Source organism: Panthera tigris, chromosome F2 (assembly GCF_018350195.1).
Source record: "Panthera tigris isolate Pti1 chromosome F2, P.tigris_Pti1_mat1.1, whole genome shotgun sequence".
Classification (NCBI taxonomy): domain Eukaryota; kingdom Metazoa; phylum Chordata; class Mammalia; order Carnivora; family Felidae; genus Panthera; species Panthera tigris.
Window position 1 is genome coordinate 33,224,716 of NC_056676.1, and position 18,900 is coordinate 33,243,615.

An 18,900-nucleotide genomic window follows, 5' to 3' on the forward strand; every position below is an offset into this window, starting at 1 on the left:
ATACAAGCTAACCAACCAGAAACACTTTACAGTTAACATATTGGTATGTATGTATTTTTTTTCCTTTGCAGAAATAGGATTTGTAATAATAGTTTATAATAGTAGTAGTAGAAAAAGGTAACACAATTTTTTCACTCATTTTCCTTTTTGTCCTTCAAATGTTTATTATGTAATTCCTTTGTTCTGCTGTACTTCATATTATTTCCACCCACCCACCTTTTATTTCAACCTTAAATAAACTCAGAACTCTTTGGACTCAATGTTTATTATCATACAGGATATGTGAATTTCTTTATTTTCTATTATCCTCTATTATCTAATTGCCTCTATTATGTTCACTTGTTTAATGATCAAAACCACTTCTAGAACTTAGAGCTGAATGACAAGTGAATTTACATAGTTCCTGCTTCAATTTCTGTTTACAGCAGACCCTCACCAGATTAATCTCTACTTTCCTGAGATATTAATTCTTTTTTTACCCCTACTACTGGTACCCTGGCTTTTAGAATATTTGAACTATGTGGATGAACTACAATTCCTAGATTTATTTTTGTTCGGGTCTCCAACCCTTGCTCTAGCATTCTTGGCTGTGATCTACAATAGCAGCTGTTTTCTTAAATATCACACCTCCCAGAATGCAGTAGATTATTAACCCCTACCTGGATGTAAGGTAGAAATACTGTGGTACAGCCCAAAGAGGCTATTAGTCAAAAGTCTGTTTGACCTAGATATTTGTAATTAAATTTTAATCAAAAATTTTTCCTCCAAGTGAGGTGGGTGTGGGGAGTAGAAAACGCTAATGGACTTATGGTTCGAAAGATTTTTAATAATTCTGAATTGTTATCATACTTAAAATACTAACAGTGCTTCAATAAACAAGAGATCTACCTTAGGTCAGTGAATTAATAAGGATGAAAGGATTTTGTTTGCCAGAAATCTCTAGAGATTTCATTTGGGCCACATAGGTAGATCGTAGTAGAACTGGGACAACAATGCCAGCCTATACATTCTTTGATATTGTTGATAACATGTCACTGAGCTTTCAGACGTCTCCATTTACTCAGATTTCATCGTACATCTTTTCTAATGGCTGATTCTTCTACCAATGTCAGAACTTAGATTTAAGTTGAGTAACTTAAATATGAAGTGAACTTTTGCGGCTTTTCTTATGCCATCCTCCTTTCATTTTCACAACAACCCAATCAAGTAGATAGGGATTAACATATCATTCTTATTTTATGGAAAAGAAACTTGGGACTTGAAGCATCCTTATTAGTAAGAGAATTGAGCTTCAAACCCAAATCTCTAATAACCAGTCTGGTATTCTCTCCACCATCATGCTTTTTACTCAGTTATGGTGACAGTTCTTCCTACCTTGTAACCAAAAATAGGACTCTAGCTAACAGGGGGAAAAAACATGACTCATTGCTCCACATATTAAAAACAAAATTAGGTAAATAACTTCTTATCTGCTAATCTTGGTGTGGAAGGTAAACGTAAAATTTAATTTCAGTTGATGTATACACTCTGTTATTTCAAAAGTAGTAATTTATAAGTGAAGTCATTAAATTACTGAAAATGTGTTATACTACAATGATACTTTTAACTCTGGGACTTAGAATTGTTATACTGATTTTGAGAGTTCTCTGTGAAGACTTTTGTCTTTTAGTTTTTCCCTATCATTTTATGATGAAATTTTCAAATTTAGAGCAAACTTGAAAGAATTTATTAGTGAGTACCAGTATACCCACCAACTAGATTCCGCCACCAACATTTTACTTTACTTATTTCATCATATATCTATCCATTTATTTATTTATCAAACTGTCTTATGACATGGGGCACCTGGGTGGATCAGTCAGTTGAGCATCTGACTCTTGGTTTAAGCTCAGGTCATGATCCCAGGGGTGTGGGATCGAGCCCCACGTCGGGCTCCCTGCCGAGCATGGAGCCTGCTTAAGATTCTCTTTCCTTCTACCCCTTTCCCTTGCTTGGGTGTGTGCTCTCTCTCTCTCTCAAATAAAAAAAATTAAAATAAATTTTGAAAAAGTACCTTATGACACATTTCAAAGTAAATTACGTGTATTGGTATACTTCCCCCAAAACACTTAAGCATTGGTATACTTCCCCCAAAATAACTAACTATAGAGTTCAGTATTTTTTTTAACCATCATCTTTTGATGTAAAATATAGATGTGTGTTTTCCCTGAATTGACAGTATATATATATCTGTTACCCAAACTTCTAAGAAGATAAACATTACCGTGCTCAGCATTACCCCTTCTCACTGTCTTCTGATCCCCCAAGGCAATCACTTTTCTCACTTTTTCATCATAGATTATTGAATGCTTCTTCCAGAATCTAATATAAATGCAGTCATATAGTATATATACTCTTTTGTGTAAGGTCTCTTTCACTCAGCATAACTTTTTTTTTTCTTAATGTTTATTTATTTTTGAGAGAGAGAGACTGAGACAGAGCACAAGCAGGGAAGGGGCAAAGAGAGAGGGAGACACAGAATCTGAAGCATGCTCCAGCCTCTGAGCTGTCAGCACAGAGCCCAACATGGGGCTTGAACTCAAGAATGGTGAGATCATGACCTGATCTGAAGTCGATCGTTTAACACACTGAGCCACCCAGGCACCCCACACTCAGCATAACTTTGAAATCATTCTATATATGTCTTTCTATTATTTAGATCTTTTTCATTGCTCTCAGCAGTAGTTTTAGTATACAAGTTTTGCATATCTTTTAGTAAATTTATTCCTAAATGTTTTATGTTTTACAGTATCACAAATCAAACAGTTTTTGTGGTTTCAGATCCCATGATTGCTGCTTATTTGTGAAATATAATTTATATATATATATATATATATATATATATATATATATATACACATATATACACACACACACACACACACACACACACACACACACACATATAGCGCTTGGGTCCTGTGACCTTGGTAAATTTACTTATTAGTTCTAGTACTTGTTTTTATATTCCTGGTGATTTTCTACATAAATGATCATATGGAGACAGTTTTCTTTCTTCTCTGATCTTTATGCTGTTCCTTTTTGCTTTGTTGCAAGAGCTAGGATCTCCATTGTGATCCTGATGATAAATAGTGAGAGTGGGCACTTTGCGTCTTGTTTCTCATCTTAGGAGAGCCTTCAGTATTTCACAATTCAGTATGATGTTAGTCTTATGTTTTTCATAGTTGCCCTTTTATCAAATTAAGGAGTTGACTTCTGTCCCGAATTTGCTGAGTTTTCTGATGTTGTTGATATTTTTTTGTCAAATGTTTTTTCTGATCTTATGGTTTTCTTTTTTACTCACATAATAGTGTAAATTACATTGATTAATTTCCAAGTGTTAAACAAACATTGCATTTTTAAAATAAACCTCATTTAATTATGATATAGGATCCTTTTGTATATTCTTGGATTTAGTTTCTAATCAATGTTTTATGAGGGTTTTACATATTTGCTCATGAGGAATATTTCTTTTTACTTTAGTTGTAGCATGAGGATTTGTGTCTTCTCTCTCCCTCTCTCATTTCATGTATTTTTTTTTCTTGGTCTTGGTCAGTTTACCAAGGGTTTTGTTTTTCTTTACAAAAATCAGTTTTGTTAGTTTTTCTTAAGTTTATTTATTTGAGAGAGAGAGAGAGAGAGAGCGAGCGAGCAGGGAAGGGGCAGAGAGAGAGACAGAGTATCCCAAGCAGGCTCAGCGCTGTCAGCCCAGAGCCCGATGTTGGGCTTGATCCTGCGAACCATGAGATCATTACCAGAGCTGAAATCAAGAGACACTCAACCAACTGAGCCACCCAGGTGCCCCAGTTTTGTTAATTTTGTCTGCTTTCTGTTTTCTGTATTACTGATTCCTACATTTTTTTATTTCTTCTATTTACTTTTGAGTATACCCTTCATTTTTCAGCTCTTTTTTTCCCTTTTTTAACTTAAATTTTGGTTAATTAACGTAGTGCAGTATTGGTTTCAGGAATAGAATTCAGTGATTCATCACCTGCATACAACACTCAGTGCTCATCACAAGTTCCCTTATTAGTATCCATGACCCATCTAGGCCCTCTCCCACCCACCTCCCTCTGTCAACCCGTAGTTTGTTCTCTGTCATTAAGACTCTTGTGGTTTATTTCCCTCCCTTCTCTCCCCCTTCCATATGTTCATCTGTTTTGTTTCTTTAATTCCACAAATGAGTGAGATCATATGGTATTCATCTTTTCTCTGATTGACTTATTTTGCTTAGCATAATACATTCTAACTCCAGCCACCTTGTTGCAAATGGCAAGATTTCATTCTTTTTGATGTCTGAGTAATATTGCATTGAATATATATATACCACCTCTTTATTCATCAGTCGGTAGACATTTGGGCTCTCTCCATAGTTTGGCTATTGTTGATAATGCTGCTATAAATATCCGAGTCGTGTGTGTGTGTCCTTTGGGTAAATACCTAATAGTCCCATTGCTGGATTGTAGAGTAGTTCTATTTTTAGTTTCTTGAGGAACCTTCATACTGTTCTTCAGCGTGGCCGCACCAGTTTGCATTCCCACCAACAGTATAAGAGAGCTCCCCTTTCTCTGCATCCCCCCAATACCTGATGTTTCTTTTTTTAATTTTTAATTTTTTAATTTACATCCCAATTAGTATATAGTGCAACAGTGATTTCAGGAGTAGATTCCTTAATGCCCCTTACCCATTTAGCCCATCCCCCTTCCAGCAACCCTCTGTTTGTTCTCCATATTTAAGAGTCTCTTATGCTTTGTTCCCCTCCCTGTTTTTATATTATTTTTGCTTCCCTTTCCTTATGTTCATCTGTTCTGTGTCTTAAAGCCCTCGTATGAGTTAAGTCATATGATTTTTGTCTTTCTCTGACTAATGTCACTTAGCATAATACCCTCTAGTTGCATCCACGTAGTTGCAAATGGCAAGATGTCATTCTTTTTGATTGCCGAGTAACACTCCATTGTATATATATACCACATCTTCTTTATCCATTCATCCATCGATGGACATTTGGGCTCTTTCCATCCTTTGGCTATTGTCGATAGTGCTGCTATAAACATGGGGGTGCATGTGTCCCTTCAAAACAGCGTACCTGTATCCCTTGGATAAATGCCTAGTAGTGCAATTGCTGGGTCATAGGGTAGTTCTATTTTTAATTTTTTGAGGAACCTCTATACCGTTTTCCAGAGTGGCTGCACTGGTTTGCATTCCCACCAGCAATGCAAAAGAGATCCTCTTTCTCCACATCCTCGCCAACGTCTATTGTTGCCTGAGTTGTTAACGTTAGCCATTCTGACAGGTGTGAGGCAGTATCTCACTGTGGTTTTGATTTGTATTTCCCTGATGATGAATGACGTTGAGCATCTTTTCATGTGTCTGTTAGCCACCTGGATGTCTTTGGAAAATTGTCTATTCATGTCTTCTGCCCATTTCTTACTAGGTTATTTGTTTTTGGGTGTTGCATTTGGGTGTTGTTTGTAAGTTTTTTACAGATTTTGGATACTAACCCCTTATTAGATTTGTCTTTCACAGATACCTTCTCGCATTCTGTAGACTGCATTTTAGTTTTGTTGATTGTTTCCTTTGCCGTGTAGAAGCTTATCTTGATTAAGTCCCAATAGTTGACGTTTGCTTTCCTTTCCCTTGCCTTCGGCGATGTGTCTGCTAAGAAGCTGCCGTAGCTGAGGTCAAAGAGGTTGCTGCCTGTGTTCTCCTCTAGGATTTTAATGGTTTCCTGTCTCACATTTAGGTCTTTCATCACATTTAGGTCTTATTTATGTGTATGGTGTAAGAAAGTGGTCCATGGGCACCTGGGTGCCTCAGTTGGTTAGACGTCTGACTCTTGATTTTGGCTCAGGTTATGATCTCATGGTTTTTGAGTTCAAGCCTTGTATTGGGCTTTGCAGTGACAGTGCGGAGGCTGCTTGTGGTTCTCTGTCTGCCACTCCCCTGCTTGCTGTGTCTTCGAAAGTAAACATTAAAAAACGAAAAAAAGGAAAGTGGTCCAGTTTCATTCTTCTGCATGTAGCCATCCAGTTATCCCAACACCATTTGTTGAAGAGACTTTTTTCCATTGGATGTTCTTTCCTGCTTCGTCAAGGATGAGTTGACCTTATAGTTCTGGATCTACTTCTGGGTTTTCTATTCTGTTGCATTGATCTGTGTGTCTCTTCTTGTGCCAATACCATACTGCCTTCATCACTACAGCTTTGTAATATAGCTTGAAATCTGGAATTGTGACCCCTTTAGTTTTGTTTTTCTTTTTCAGGATTGCTTTGGTTATTTGGGGTCTTTTGTGGTTCCATACAAATTTTAGGGTTGTTCTAGCTCTGTGAAGAATGCTGGTGGTATTTTGATAGGGATTGCATTAAGTGGGTAGATTGCTTTGGGTAGTACAGATATTTTAACAATGTTTGTTCTTCCAACTCATGAGCATGGAATGCTTTTCCATTTCTTTATGTTCTCTTCTATTTCTTTCATAAGTGTTTTATAGTTTTCAGAGTGTAGATCTTTTACCTCTTTAGTTAGGCTTATTCCTAGGTATCTTCCTGTTTTTGGTGTAATTGCACATGGGATCAATTTCTTGATTTCTTTTTCTGCTGTTCGTTATTTGTATATAGAAATGCAATAGATTTCTGCATGTTGATTTTATATCCTTTGACTTTGCTGAATTAATGTATTAGTTCTAGCACTTTTTAGTGGGGTTTCGGGTTTTCTGCATTGAGTATTATGTCACCTTTAAATAATGGAAGTTTGACTTCTTCATTACCAGTTTGGATGTCTTTTATTTCTTTTTGTTGTCTGATTACTGAGGCTAAGACTTCCCGTACTATGTTAACTAGTAATGGTGAAAATGGACTTTTTAAAAAAATTTTATTTATTAATTTTGAGAGAGTGTGAGAGGCAAAGAGAGGGGAAGAAAGAATCCCAAGTAGGCCCCATTCTGTCAGCACATGCAGGGCTCAGTCCCACAAATCATGAGATCATGACCTGAGCTGAAATCAAGAGTTGGTCGCTTAACCAGTTGAATCAGTCACGTGCCCAAGAGTGAACATCCTTGTCTTATTCCTGATTGTATGGAAAAGGCTCTCAGTTTTTCCCCATTGAGGATGATATTAGCTGTGGGTCTTTTGTATATGGTGTTTATGATATTGAGGTATGTTCCATCTCTCCCTACTTTGTTCATGGTTTTTATTAACAATGGTGGCTGTATTTTGTCAAATACTTTTCCTGCATCTGTTGACAGAATCATATGGTTCTTAGCCTTTCTTTTATTAATGTGGTGTATCACATTGATTGATTTACATATGTTGAACCAGCCCCACAGCCTAGGAGTAAACCCTACTTGATCATGGTGAATAATTCTTTTAATGTACTGTTGAATTTGATTTGCTAGTATCTTGTTGAGAATTTTTGCATCCAGGCTCATCAGGGATATTGGCCTGTAATTCTCCTTTTCGTGGGGTCTTTGTCAGGTTTTGGAATCAAGGTAATGCTGGCTATGTAGAATGAGTTTGGAAGTTTTCCTTCTATTTCTATTTCTTGGAACAGTTTGAGAATAGGTATTAGCTCTTCTTTAAATGTCTGGTATAATATGCCTGAGAAGCCATGTGGCCCAGGATTCTTGTTTGTTGGAAGATTTTTTTTTTTAATGTTACTTATTTATTTTGAGGGAGAGAGGGAGGGAGGGAGAATAGGGGAGGGGTGGAGAGAGGGAGAGACAGAATTCCAAGCAGTCTCCACACTGTCCATGCAGAACTTGATGGGGAGGCTCAAACTCATGAACCGTGAGATCATGACATGAGCCGAAATCAAGAGTCAGATGCCCATAGGCACCCTGTTGGGAGATTTTTGATTACTGATTCAATTTCTTTGCTGGTTATGGGTCTGTTCAAATTTTCTATTTCTTCCTGTTTCTGTTTTGCAGGAAATTTTTTCCAGATTGCACAGTTTTTTGGCATATAATTTTTCATAGTATTCTCTTATAATTGTATTTCTGTGGTGTTGGTTGTGATCTCTTCCATTCATGATTTTATCTATTTGGATCCTTTCTCTCTTCTTTTTGGTAAGTCTGGCTAGGGTTTTATCAATGTCATTAATTCTTTCAAAGAACCAACTATTAGTTTCGTTGATCTGCTCTACTGTTTTTGTTGCTGTTTGTTTGTTTCTGTATCATTTATTTCTCCTCTAATCTTTATTATTTCCCTTCTGCTGGCTTTAGGCTGCATTTGCTGTTCCATTTCTAGCTCCTTTAGGTTTAAGGTTAGGTTTGGGACCTTTCTTGCTTCTTGAGGTAGGCCTGATTTGCAATATAATTCCCTCTTAGGACTTCCTTTGCTGCATCCCAAAGGTTTTGGACAGTCCATCTTTTTATTTTCATTTGCTTCCATGTATTTTTTTATTTCTTTAATTTTCTGGTTAACCCATTCATTCTTTAGTAGGATGTTCTTTAACATCCATGTATTTGAGGGATTTCCAAATTTTTTCTTGTGGTTGACTTCAAGTTTCATAGCATTATATTCCAGAAATATGCATGGTACGATCTTGATCTTTTTGTACTTGTTGAGGGCTGATTCATGACCCAGTATGTGATCTATTCTGGAGAATGTTCCATGTGCACTCGAAAGGAATGTGTATTCTGTTGCTTTAGGAAGAAATGTTCTGAATATATCTGTTAAGTCCATCCTGTCCGGTGTGTCATTCAAAGCCATTGTTTCCTTGTTGATTTTCTGCCTAAGTGAACTGTTCATTGCTGTTACGTGAGGTGTTAAAGTCCCTTACTATTATTGTATTATTATCAATGAGTTTCCTTCTGTTTGTTATTCATTGCTTTATATATTTGGGTGTTCTCAGGTTGGGGCATAAATATAGCCCTCTTAATTATGATATAATGCCCTCCTCCATCTCTTTGTACAGTCTTTGTTTTAAAATCTACTTTGTCTGATATAAGTAGGGCTACTCCCACTTTCTTTTGGCATTCATTAGCATGCTAGATGGTTCTCCATCCCCTCACTTTGAATCTGCAAGTGTCTTTAGGTCTAAAATGAGTCTCTTCTAGGTAGCATATAGATGGATCTTGTTTTGTTTATCCATTCTGGCACCTTTTGTCTTTTGATTGGAACATGTAGTCCATTTACATCCAGAGTAATTATTGAAAGATATGAATTTAGTGCTATTGTGTTACCTGTTCCTGGTGATGCTCTTTGGTCCTTTCTAATCTTCGTTGCTTTTGGTCTTTTTTCCTCAAAGAATTCCCCTTAAAATTTCTTACACAGTTGATTTAGTGGTCACAAACTCCTTTAGTTCTTGTTTGTCTGGGAAACTATTTCTCTTTGTATTTTGAATGACAGCCTTGCCAGATACAGTATTCTTGGCTGAATATTTTTCCATTCAGCACATTGAATATATCTTGCCACTCCTTTCTGACCTGCCAAGTTTCTATGGACAGTTCTGCTGCAAATCTGATCTATCTTCCCTTGTAGGTTAAGGACTTTTTTTCCCTTGCTGTTTGCAGGATTCTTTCCTTATCAGTGGATTTTGTGAATTTGACTACATGTGTTGGCAGTGCCTGGCTTTTGTTGAATTTAATGAAGGTTCTCTGTGCTTTTGGATTTTAATGTCTGTGTCCTTCCCCAGATTAGGGAAGTTTTTAGCTATAATTTGCTCATGTAAACCTTCTGCCACTTTTTCTCTCTTTTCATCTTCTGGGACTCTTATGATACAAATGTTGTTATATTTTAATAAATCACTGTGTAATAAGTCTTTGTGATCCCTGACCTTTGTTTCCCTCTTTTCAGCTTCATTATTTTCCATAATTTTATCTTCTATATTGCTAATTTGCTCCTCTGCCTTGTTCCATCCTTGTTTTTGTGGCCTCCATTTGGGTTTGTATCTCGGTTATAGCATTTTTAATTTTGGCCTGACAAGATTTTAGTTCTTTTATCTCTGCAGAAAGGGATTCTCTGATGTCTTCTATGCTTTTTTCAAACCCAACTAGTATCCTTATAGTTAGTTCAGACATCTTACTTATGTCTACATTGATTAAATCCCTGGCTGGCATTTCTTCCTGTTCTTTCTTTTGAGGTAAATTCCTCTATCTTGTCATTTTAGAGGAAGAAAAACAATAATAATAATAACAGGATGAAATAAAAATTTTTAATTAAATTTCTATCAAATAAAGGAAGGTAGGCCTAAGCTTGTTTTGGTCTGCTTAAGAGAAGCTTGAAGAAAAAAGAAAAGAGAAGAAAAATTAAAAATTAAAAAAATAATAATAAATTTTGTTCATTCTGCATCCAAGAAATAAAAGAAAAAAAACAACAAAAAAACAGAAGCAACAACAGCAAATGAACAACAACAAAAAAAACCCAAATGAAGCTAGATCACCTAGAGCTGAAATTTTGCAGCAGTCTATGATCAGCAGACTGAGCTCATGGAAGGCATTGGTGTTCTTCTGGGGGAGTGGCCTGTTTCTCTGATTCTCCAATGGACTTAATCCTAGTGGAGATGTGCCTGGAAGGCACAGGTGGCCAGTACTTGGTTTAACAGTTCTGTTCTCCACTTGGTGGCGTTGTTTATCTCACTGGGGTAAATACTTATTGGTGGGCTAATGGTAAAAATGGCTTCACTCTGCTCTCTAGTCTCCAGAGTGGGATGTTTGTGCCCACACAGATGGACGATCAGTCTCCCCTCCTGTGTCCTCAGCTCCCCGCCTTTCCCGTCTGTGTCCTAGCTGTCTGCCTACCAGGAAGCACCTCTCCAGAGTTTTGTCTCAGGTGAGGCTCTGTTTTGGAACCCCACACTTCAGAGACCCCCACGGTTTGAAACCACAGTGATCTGAGTGTGCATCTCACCATCCTGTGGCCAGGGCCACCTTGTCACTGGAAATAGTCGCATCACCATGCTGTGGCAGTGGCTCAGTTTATGGTAAATCACAACACACAGCTGGCACCAGGATTTGCTGCCCTCAGCTGACATCATTGTTCTTATATGGGTGAATGTGGTAGCATGATAGCACCCACTAGGTCTTTTGCCTGGGGAGAGAGCTGATCACCTGTACCAAATGCACTCCAAGCAGGGGAACTGCTTCTCCCCGGGGGACCCAGGGGATCTTTGGACACTGCTGCCTGCTCCTGGTGTTCCACCCTGCTTCTTTGCCAGAGCACCAGCCAGGCTGAGCTCTGAAACTTTAGACACTGCTGTGTATAAAAACGGATAGTAGTGACCTTCTCCTTTTTCCTTTGTCATTGCTTTTGGGGAACAGTCTTCTTGTGCAGACCCCTGTTCATGTTTTCACTCCCCCTCTAGCTGCTTTCAGGGGGAGTGTCTTCTTGCACAAACTCAATACACTGCTGTCTCTCACCCTGTGACTTTCTCCTCTCTGTGAAAATGGCTCCTTCCCCTCTGCTGCACCACAGCTCTTCTCTCCCTCAATTCACCTCTCTGTGCTGTACCTGCAGTGTTCTCTCCCTCAAATTACGTAGGTTGTTCTATTAATCCTCAGATCGATTTCCTAGGTGTTCAGAATGGTTTAATGTTGATCTAGCTGTATTTAGGGGACAAGTCCAGAGTCCTCTTACTACTCCACGGTCTTAACTCCCCATTTTTTAGATTCTTAATGTAAGTGCTTAGATTACTGATTTTACACCAGTCGTCTAGTTAAATTAAACATTTAAAGCAATAAAAAATTTTAAACACTACGTTAGCTACATTTCACAAATTTTTAGACATCTGTTTTCATCATCTAGCTGTACGTATTTTCTAATTTCTCTTGTGATTTCTTCCTTCATCCAAGGATTATTTAGAACTGTCTTATTTAATTTTCAAATATTTGTGGTTCCTAGACATGTTTATTGCTAGTAACTTCTAATTTCCTTCCATTTTTTCAGAGAACATTCTGGATAATTTTACTCTTTAAATTTACTGAGACTTATTTTATAGCCCAGCATATGGTCTATCTTGGTGGATCTTTGTGCACTTGAACAGAATGTGTATTGTAAACTTGTTAAGTCAGGATGACTAATAGTATTTTAAGATGACTTGTCTCATTATTGATTTTTGTGTCTAGTTCTATCAGTTGCTGATAGTGATTTTTTAAAAATTTATTTGTTGTCTGGTTCTAGCCCTTGCATGCAAGGTGTTGAAATCTCCATCTAAGAGTGTAGATTGGTCTGTTTCTTACTTTAATTCTCTGAACATTTGCTTATTATATTTTGAAGCTCTGGTATTAAGCATGTACGTGTTTACAGCTGCTTTGTCTTCCTAATGAAATGTTCCTCTTTGTCTCTGGAAGTATTGTTTTCTCGAAGTCTGTTATATGTGATATTAATATAGCCATTCCAGCCTTCTTATGCTTGTAATTTATATGATAAATCTTTTTTCTTTAATCAGTTTTTAATAAGCGCCTTATTGAGTTATAATTCACTTACTGTGCAATTCAATTGTACGCATTAGCAGTCACTACCATTTCCCTCCAGTCCTAGGCAGCCACTGGTAAATTTTATTTTTCTCTGGATTTGCCTATTGGAAATTTCATGTAAATAGAGTCATACAATATGTGGCCTTTTGTGACTATTTTTTCACTTAGTATAATGTTTTCAGGTTTTATCTATTTTGTAGCATGTATTAGTACTTCATTTTTTTGTGTGTCAGCTAATCTATTGAGTGAATATACCACATTTTATCCATTCTTTTTGGGTATTTTGGGTAATTTCCATTTTTTGACTTATGAGAAATGCTGCTATGAACATTCGTGAGTAAGCTTTTGCGTAGACACACGTTTTCATTTCTTTTTGCTATGTATCTAGTAGTGAAATTGCTAGGTCACATAGTAACTATGTGTATAAGCTTTGACCTCACCAACTCTGTATATGCTCACCACAATTATGTCTACCATCTGTCATCATACAATGTTACTGCAGTACCATTGACTGTATTTCCTATGCTGATTTATTCGTTCCATAACTAGAAACCTCTACCTTCCCATCTCTTTCACTCATTTCTCTCATCCCTCAGTCCCCTCCACTGTGGAATCCACCAGTTTGTTCTCTGTATTTATGGGTCACTTGATGATTTTTTTGTACGTTTGTTTGTTAGTTTTGATTTTTAGATTCCACATATGGGTGAAATCATATGGTGTTGTCTTTCTCTGACTTACTTCACTTAGCAAAATACCTAGGTCCATCCATGTTGTCATAAATGGCAATATCTCATTCTTTTTTTATACCCAAGTAATAGTCTGTTGTTTTTTGCTTATTTGAATATTTGAGTCCTCTCAAGTTAGGTCTCCACTGATTGCGTTTTCCCTTGAGAATAGGTCATATTTTGTTGGTTTTTCCTATGGTGAATAGTTTTGGATTTTATCCTGGACATTGTGAATGTTAGGTTGTGGAGACTTCAGATGCTATTACAGCCCTCCAAAGACTGATACTTCAGATGTAGAAACATTTAACTTGCTTTCACTCGAACTATAAATTTGTCTGTTTTGGACAGCAGTTTATTTTTTCTTATATTTTACTGGCTTCTTGTAGTCTGTACTAGCCTGTGATTCTTTAGGCCCAAAAGTGTATGGTTTTTCTACCTGAAACTTCAGATTCCCTACGTACTGCTGATTGTGTTAAGCTCTCAAGTGAAAAAAACCATAAAAATAGAAACACCCTGTTCTAGTCATTTTTTCTAAGTGTCAGCTATAGAATAAGCCAGCTTTTGTTCACTTTCCAGGGTGTCCAAATAGTTTTTGTTTATTGTTGTTTATATTTTTCCTAGAGTTTGTGATTGCTGTCCTGAGAATCAACCTTGTCGGAACTTATTTGTCCATACCAGAAGCTGAATTTCCTGTCTTTAATTCTAAACATACCTAGTTTATAAACTCCTAATCTTGTAAAAAGTCATAATGTTTTAGGAGATATCACATTTAAATCTTTTATACTGAATTGAACTTTAACAAACCTTGTTGGTTCTTTTATTCTAGACTTCCGATTCTTTAATAAGTAATGTGCCCGAGAAAGATCTCAGACCAAAAAGAGATACGGATATGACTTCTGAAAGCGAATATGGAAACAGAAAAGAATGTAATAGGAGAATTCCTCGAAGATCAAAAATCCCATACTATTCCAAAACTATTCAGACTATTAAGCACCACAACAAAAACAACCCTCTTATGAGGTAATTGTTTTAGTTTTAGAAATATGAATAAGGCGCAGAGATACAAGTTAATACTGTTGGCTTGTTCCTTTAAAGCTTAGAGCGATATTTCTTTTCTAATTTCAGAGATTTGACTTTTCAACCTTGCTGGCTCAGATTTGATCAGCACGTTTATATACATTTATACAAAAGGATCCCTTTCTCTGATAGACCGTCATTGCCTAAGTTGTGTAAAGTAGAATAAATACTATACATTTCCGAGTTATTACCTGTGTTTTTCTCTTTGCAGTTGTAATCGTAAAATGAAACAACCTTTCTTTAAAGACTTATGTGTAAGATCATCTTTAGCAAACTGTAATACATTAGAAGAATCAGAAGAACAGAAAAAGGAGCTCATTAAAGTAGACAATAGTAGCTCAGAAGACACCACTTACCGGGTATGGCATAGGAGATTAAGAAAAAATGAATGTGAATAATCTTAGTTTTAAATGTAGAATTAGTCCTAGTAAAATAATGCATGTTTTTATGAGCAAAAAATACTGCATATAATTTTATTAGGGTGATGGTTTGGGTTGTTTTTCCCTTCCTGATTTGCAGATTTTGTGTAACACTATTTTTGCAAATTGTAAAGGAATGAAAATTATACATTTATCTAAGGTCAGATTTTGGTGAAATCATTTGTTACATGCTTATGGAGAAAAAAACATCAGAATTTTCAAAGTCTTATTTCTTAAAACAGTGGTTCCTTTCTTTTGGGTCTCAGACCCTTTTAAATTTCTAAGGAAATTTATGGGTCTTCTCTGAGAAGTCTACTTTACACACTCAAAAAATGTGTGTAATTTCAAGGTTTTCACGTACTCTGCTGAAACCCAATTTTGGATGCATAGATCCCAGATTAAGAGGGCTTTAAGGGCACCCAGTAGAGCGTACAACTCTTTATCTCGGGGTCGTGAATTTGAGCCCTGCGTTGGGCAGGGATCTTAACTTAAAAAGAAAAAAAAAAGGCCTTTAGGAATTTAAATATTCTTCAGTATTTGCCTTAATCAGTCTCATGTTGTTAAGAATTTTAGTACACATTGATTTATATTTTCCATCAATTTGCCCTTGCTTTATTTGTGAAGTGCTACTTACACTTTCAATTGTAATGTGCATTGTTGTTCCAGTAGAATAATTGCTTTTTAACCTGTATCACACCTTTCATGCCATTGGTTTCCTCCCCCTATTCTCAAGTATAGAGGCTTTAATGTTTGAAAGATAATAATCACTAGGACAATAATAATACCAGCTAACATTTATTGAGTGCCTATTATGTACCAGGCACTGTTCTCCACTGTTCTATATAGTGCTTTACTTCCATTAGTTTGTTTAATTCTTACCACAGCCCTTTAAATTAGATAACTATTGGGGCGCCTGGGTGGCTCAGTCGGCTAAGCATCCGACTTCAGCTCAGGTCACGATCTCGCGGTCCGTGAGTTCGAGCCCCACGTCGGGCTCTGGGCTGATGGCTCAGAGCCTGGAGCCTGCTTCCATTTCTGTGTCTCCCTCTCTCTCTGCCCCTCCCCCATTCATGCTCTGTCTCTCTCTGTCTCAAAAAGAAATAAAATGTTAAAAAAATTTTTTTTTAATTAGATAACTATTATTTCTATATTACAAATGATAAAATTGAGGCAGTGAAAGGTTAGGTAACTTTTCTAGGTTCACATAACCCTATTGTTTTCTTTCAGACACTCCTTCAACAACTAGACCAAGAGAGAGAGAAGAGGTGGAAAGCTGAACAAGCTGAAAAGAAACTTAGGAATTATATTGATGAACTGCACAAACATGCAAAGGAGAAAAAAGGTTTTCATGCCCTGGCTATGCTCACCACAGATAGGTAAGGGCAAAGTCTGTAAATCTAACTTGGAACTGGAGTACCTCAGTTTACACTAGCTGTAGTAAGACCAAAAACAATGTATGTGGTTTTAGTTTGTTTTGAACTCATTTTATTTAAAGATTTAATGCTTTATAAGTTTTTTTTGTAAATGAAGGATTCAGGGTACACTTATTTGCCGTCAAGCTGCTGCCCTCAAGCTGAGAAGTGTTAGATAAGTTTAAGTATTATAAGTGAAGAAGAGCAAGAGACTGGAACAGGGATTGGCAGTTTTTTTCCTGTAAAGTGTTGGCTTCTGTTAAGGGTAGGGATTGGCGAACTTTCAGCTTTGGAGGTCATATTTGGTCTCTGTTGCATTTTCTCTTCTGCAGTGGGCTTTGGTACCAGATAGCCCAAGTTTCTTATTCTGGTATTTCTGTTTTTCCATCTTATCCATTTCCATTTCCCATTTTATCTGTTTTTTTTTGGTTTTGTTTTTGTTTTTGTTTTTGTCCTGTATGTATTCTTTAATGCAGGTTTGTCTTACTCCATTCTGTAAGAATACCAGTTTTCTGAAATTATAGTAATGTCATCTTCTGTTTCCTGTAGGTAATTATTTCTAAAGTGATACTTTTCCTCAAACGGTTACAAGACTTTTCTCCATAGTTCTTGTTGATTTATGTGTCTTATCCTTGAATGAGCACACTGTTTCTAGATTCAGTATTTGCCAACAGATGGCGTTTGGGAAGTTGTTCTCAGTTCCATTTCCTATCTGTTTGTACAGTGGATAAATTCCCTTCTGCAGTCTTAATAGATTAGTTAAGTTGATGTACACAGCTCCTAGCCCAATTCCCAGGTTCTTTTAGGCATTTAACTCATAAAATGTTGTGGTACTTGTGTGTTATTTTTTATTCCCCACTACCTACTTCTCTCATACTTTGTACCCACGCATTATAAGGAAAATTATGATACTCATCATGTGTTCTCTGAGAACCTCTGTTATATAAGCATGATGCATTATAGTATTACTGTTACTATTACCACCACCCACCAACTTCCTGCCTTATTTGTTTTGGGACATGCTGTCTTTGATATAAGAAGATGCTGGTCAGGGGTAAAGAAACAGAATGGATAAATTAACAGTCTATGACGGCCTCAGAAAAACAGTACTCTTATTTGCATTAGGTGCATACTTAGCTAACAGAGTGCAGTGGTAGATTTACAGAACCCCTGGGACCCTGAGGATATATCCTCCCCCTCACCCACCCCCCCACACACACTTTTATGAAGTTGTAGTTTTATGAGGCAAAGCGTGAGTGTTTTAGGGGTGGTTTTTATTTTAGCTTAGTTTTGTTTTTCTTCTAATCAAAATTGCTTCCAGACTTTGACATTATGTTTTCTCTTGTTTTTAATAGTAGGTGTATGAATTTTTGCTTTATTCTGTATTGTAGGTATTATATAATGGGATTTTTGAGGAAGCAGTGTCTGGGGCTGCTAGCCAGCTTCCATTTAAATTGAAAGGCTTTGGGCACACTTCATCTTTATCCTTGCTTAACTTCTCCATTGTTGTCCATGTTTACCATGTTATATATTCGTTATTTTCTTAAAAATTCAGCTTCAATCATTTCTGATTTGCCTTTTATTTATACCTCAAATGTTCGTTTGGCATTAGATCCTCACACACTTTCATATCCCCTTAAGGGACTTGGTAGGGACTCTGCATTCCTCATCCCTAATAGAGTCTAACATCTAGGTGCCATGTTCTGAATATACATTATTTCAGAAACTCAATCTTCTCTACTATGCTTTGAACACATAACCTATAAACCCCCAAATCTTTATATGTCATCCAGATCTCCTTGATGAACAACAGATCTGATCATCTGATTATTTACCAGAAATACCTTGTGTACCTTGCTCATAAGTGTCTTAAATCAGCATGTCCACAAGTAGACTTACTCTGCTCCCTTATTTTATATTCTCTGTTCTAATAAATGATGTGTCTCATCCAGTCAGCCACCAAAGCTAGCAATTTAGGAATCATTTTTTTTTTTGCTTCTTTCTTGTTCTCATATCCCATAACCAGTTGGTATTGGTATCTTCTTTATTCTACTTGCTAAAAGATGTTGAACTATCTTTTCTTTATCCTGAGACTGTCACCTTAGTTTAGGCCCTTATCTCTTGCTTAGATGGTTGTTCTGATTGTACTGATCCGTAGCTGCTCTGCCTCATTCACCAAATATGGTGGTCCACAGAATAAAGACTAATGCTCTTTCACACCAAACCGGCGTTGAGAAAGTAAACAAAGGAAGACCAGTTTGGAGACTACTCTCAAAGGGAAGAGGAGACATAGTAAGGATAAGAATTGGAGAAATGACTACTATAGCACCTGATGGATATATGTACTTTTTTCAGTTGTGGCTTGGAAATTATAGTAAATATATATAGGAGTGGCTGCCTAGCTCAGTAATTTATTCATGAGGCTGTGTCTTTGCTGTTTGTTGTCCCATTTTCTTTTTTAAAAAAATTTTTTAAGTTTATTTATTTTGAGAGAGACAGCGCAAGTGAGGGAGGAGCAGAAAGAGAGTGGAATTGGGGAGAGACAGAATTCCAAGCAGGCTCCACACTGTCAGTGCAGAGCCTGATGCGGGGCTTGAACTCATGAAACCATGAGATCATGACCGGAGCCAAAACCAAGAGTCAGAGGACGCTCAGCTGACTGAGCCACCAGGCACCCATGTTGTACCATTTTCAAACACCAGACTTGTATTCTTTCATCATTTGCCTCTCTGCCTATATAATATTGGTCAAGAGATGAACATCTGACCCAAGCTGGGTAAACGAAATGCCTTAGTCCATGCCCACAGTGATAGGTGCAT

At 36.9% G+C, this 18,900-nt stretch overlaps 1 protein-coding gene across 2 annotated transcripts in view; it reads left to right on the forward strand.

Annotated features, from left to right (window-relative positions):
• Positions 1–18,900, forward strand: part of LRRCC1 (leucine rich repeat and coiled-coil centrosomal protein 1) — a 47,467-nt gene that overhangs the window by 11,473 nt on the left and 17,094 nt on the right. For both annotated transcript variants that reach the window (XM_007084312.3, XM_007084313.3), the window contains 3 exons: positions 14,000–14,193; positions 14,462–14,609; positions 15,897–16,045. In XM_007084312.3, the coding sequence (XP_007084374.2) occupies positions 14,000–14,193; positions 14,462–14,609; positions 15,897–16,045 (491 nt within the window). The remainder of the gene's footprint in view (positions 1–13,999; positions 14,194–14,461; positions 14,610–15,896; positions 16,046–18,900) is intronic.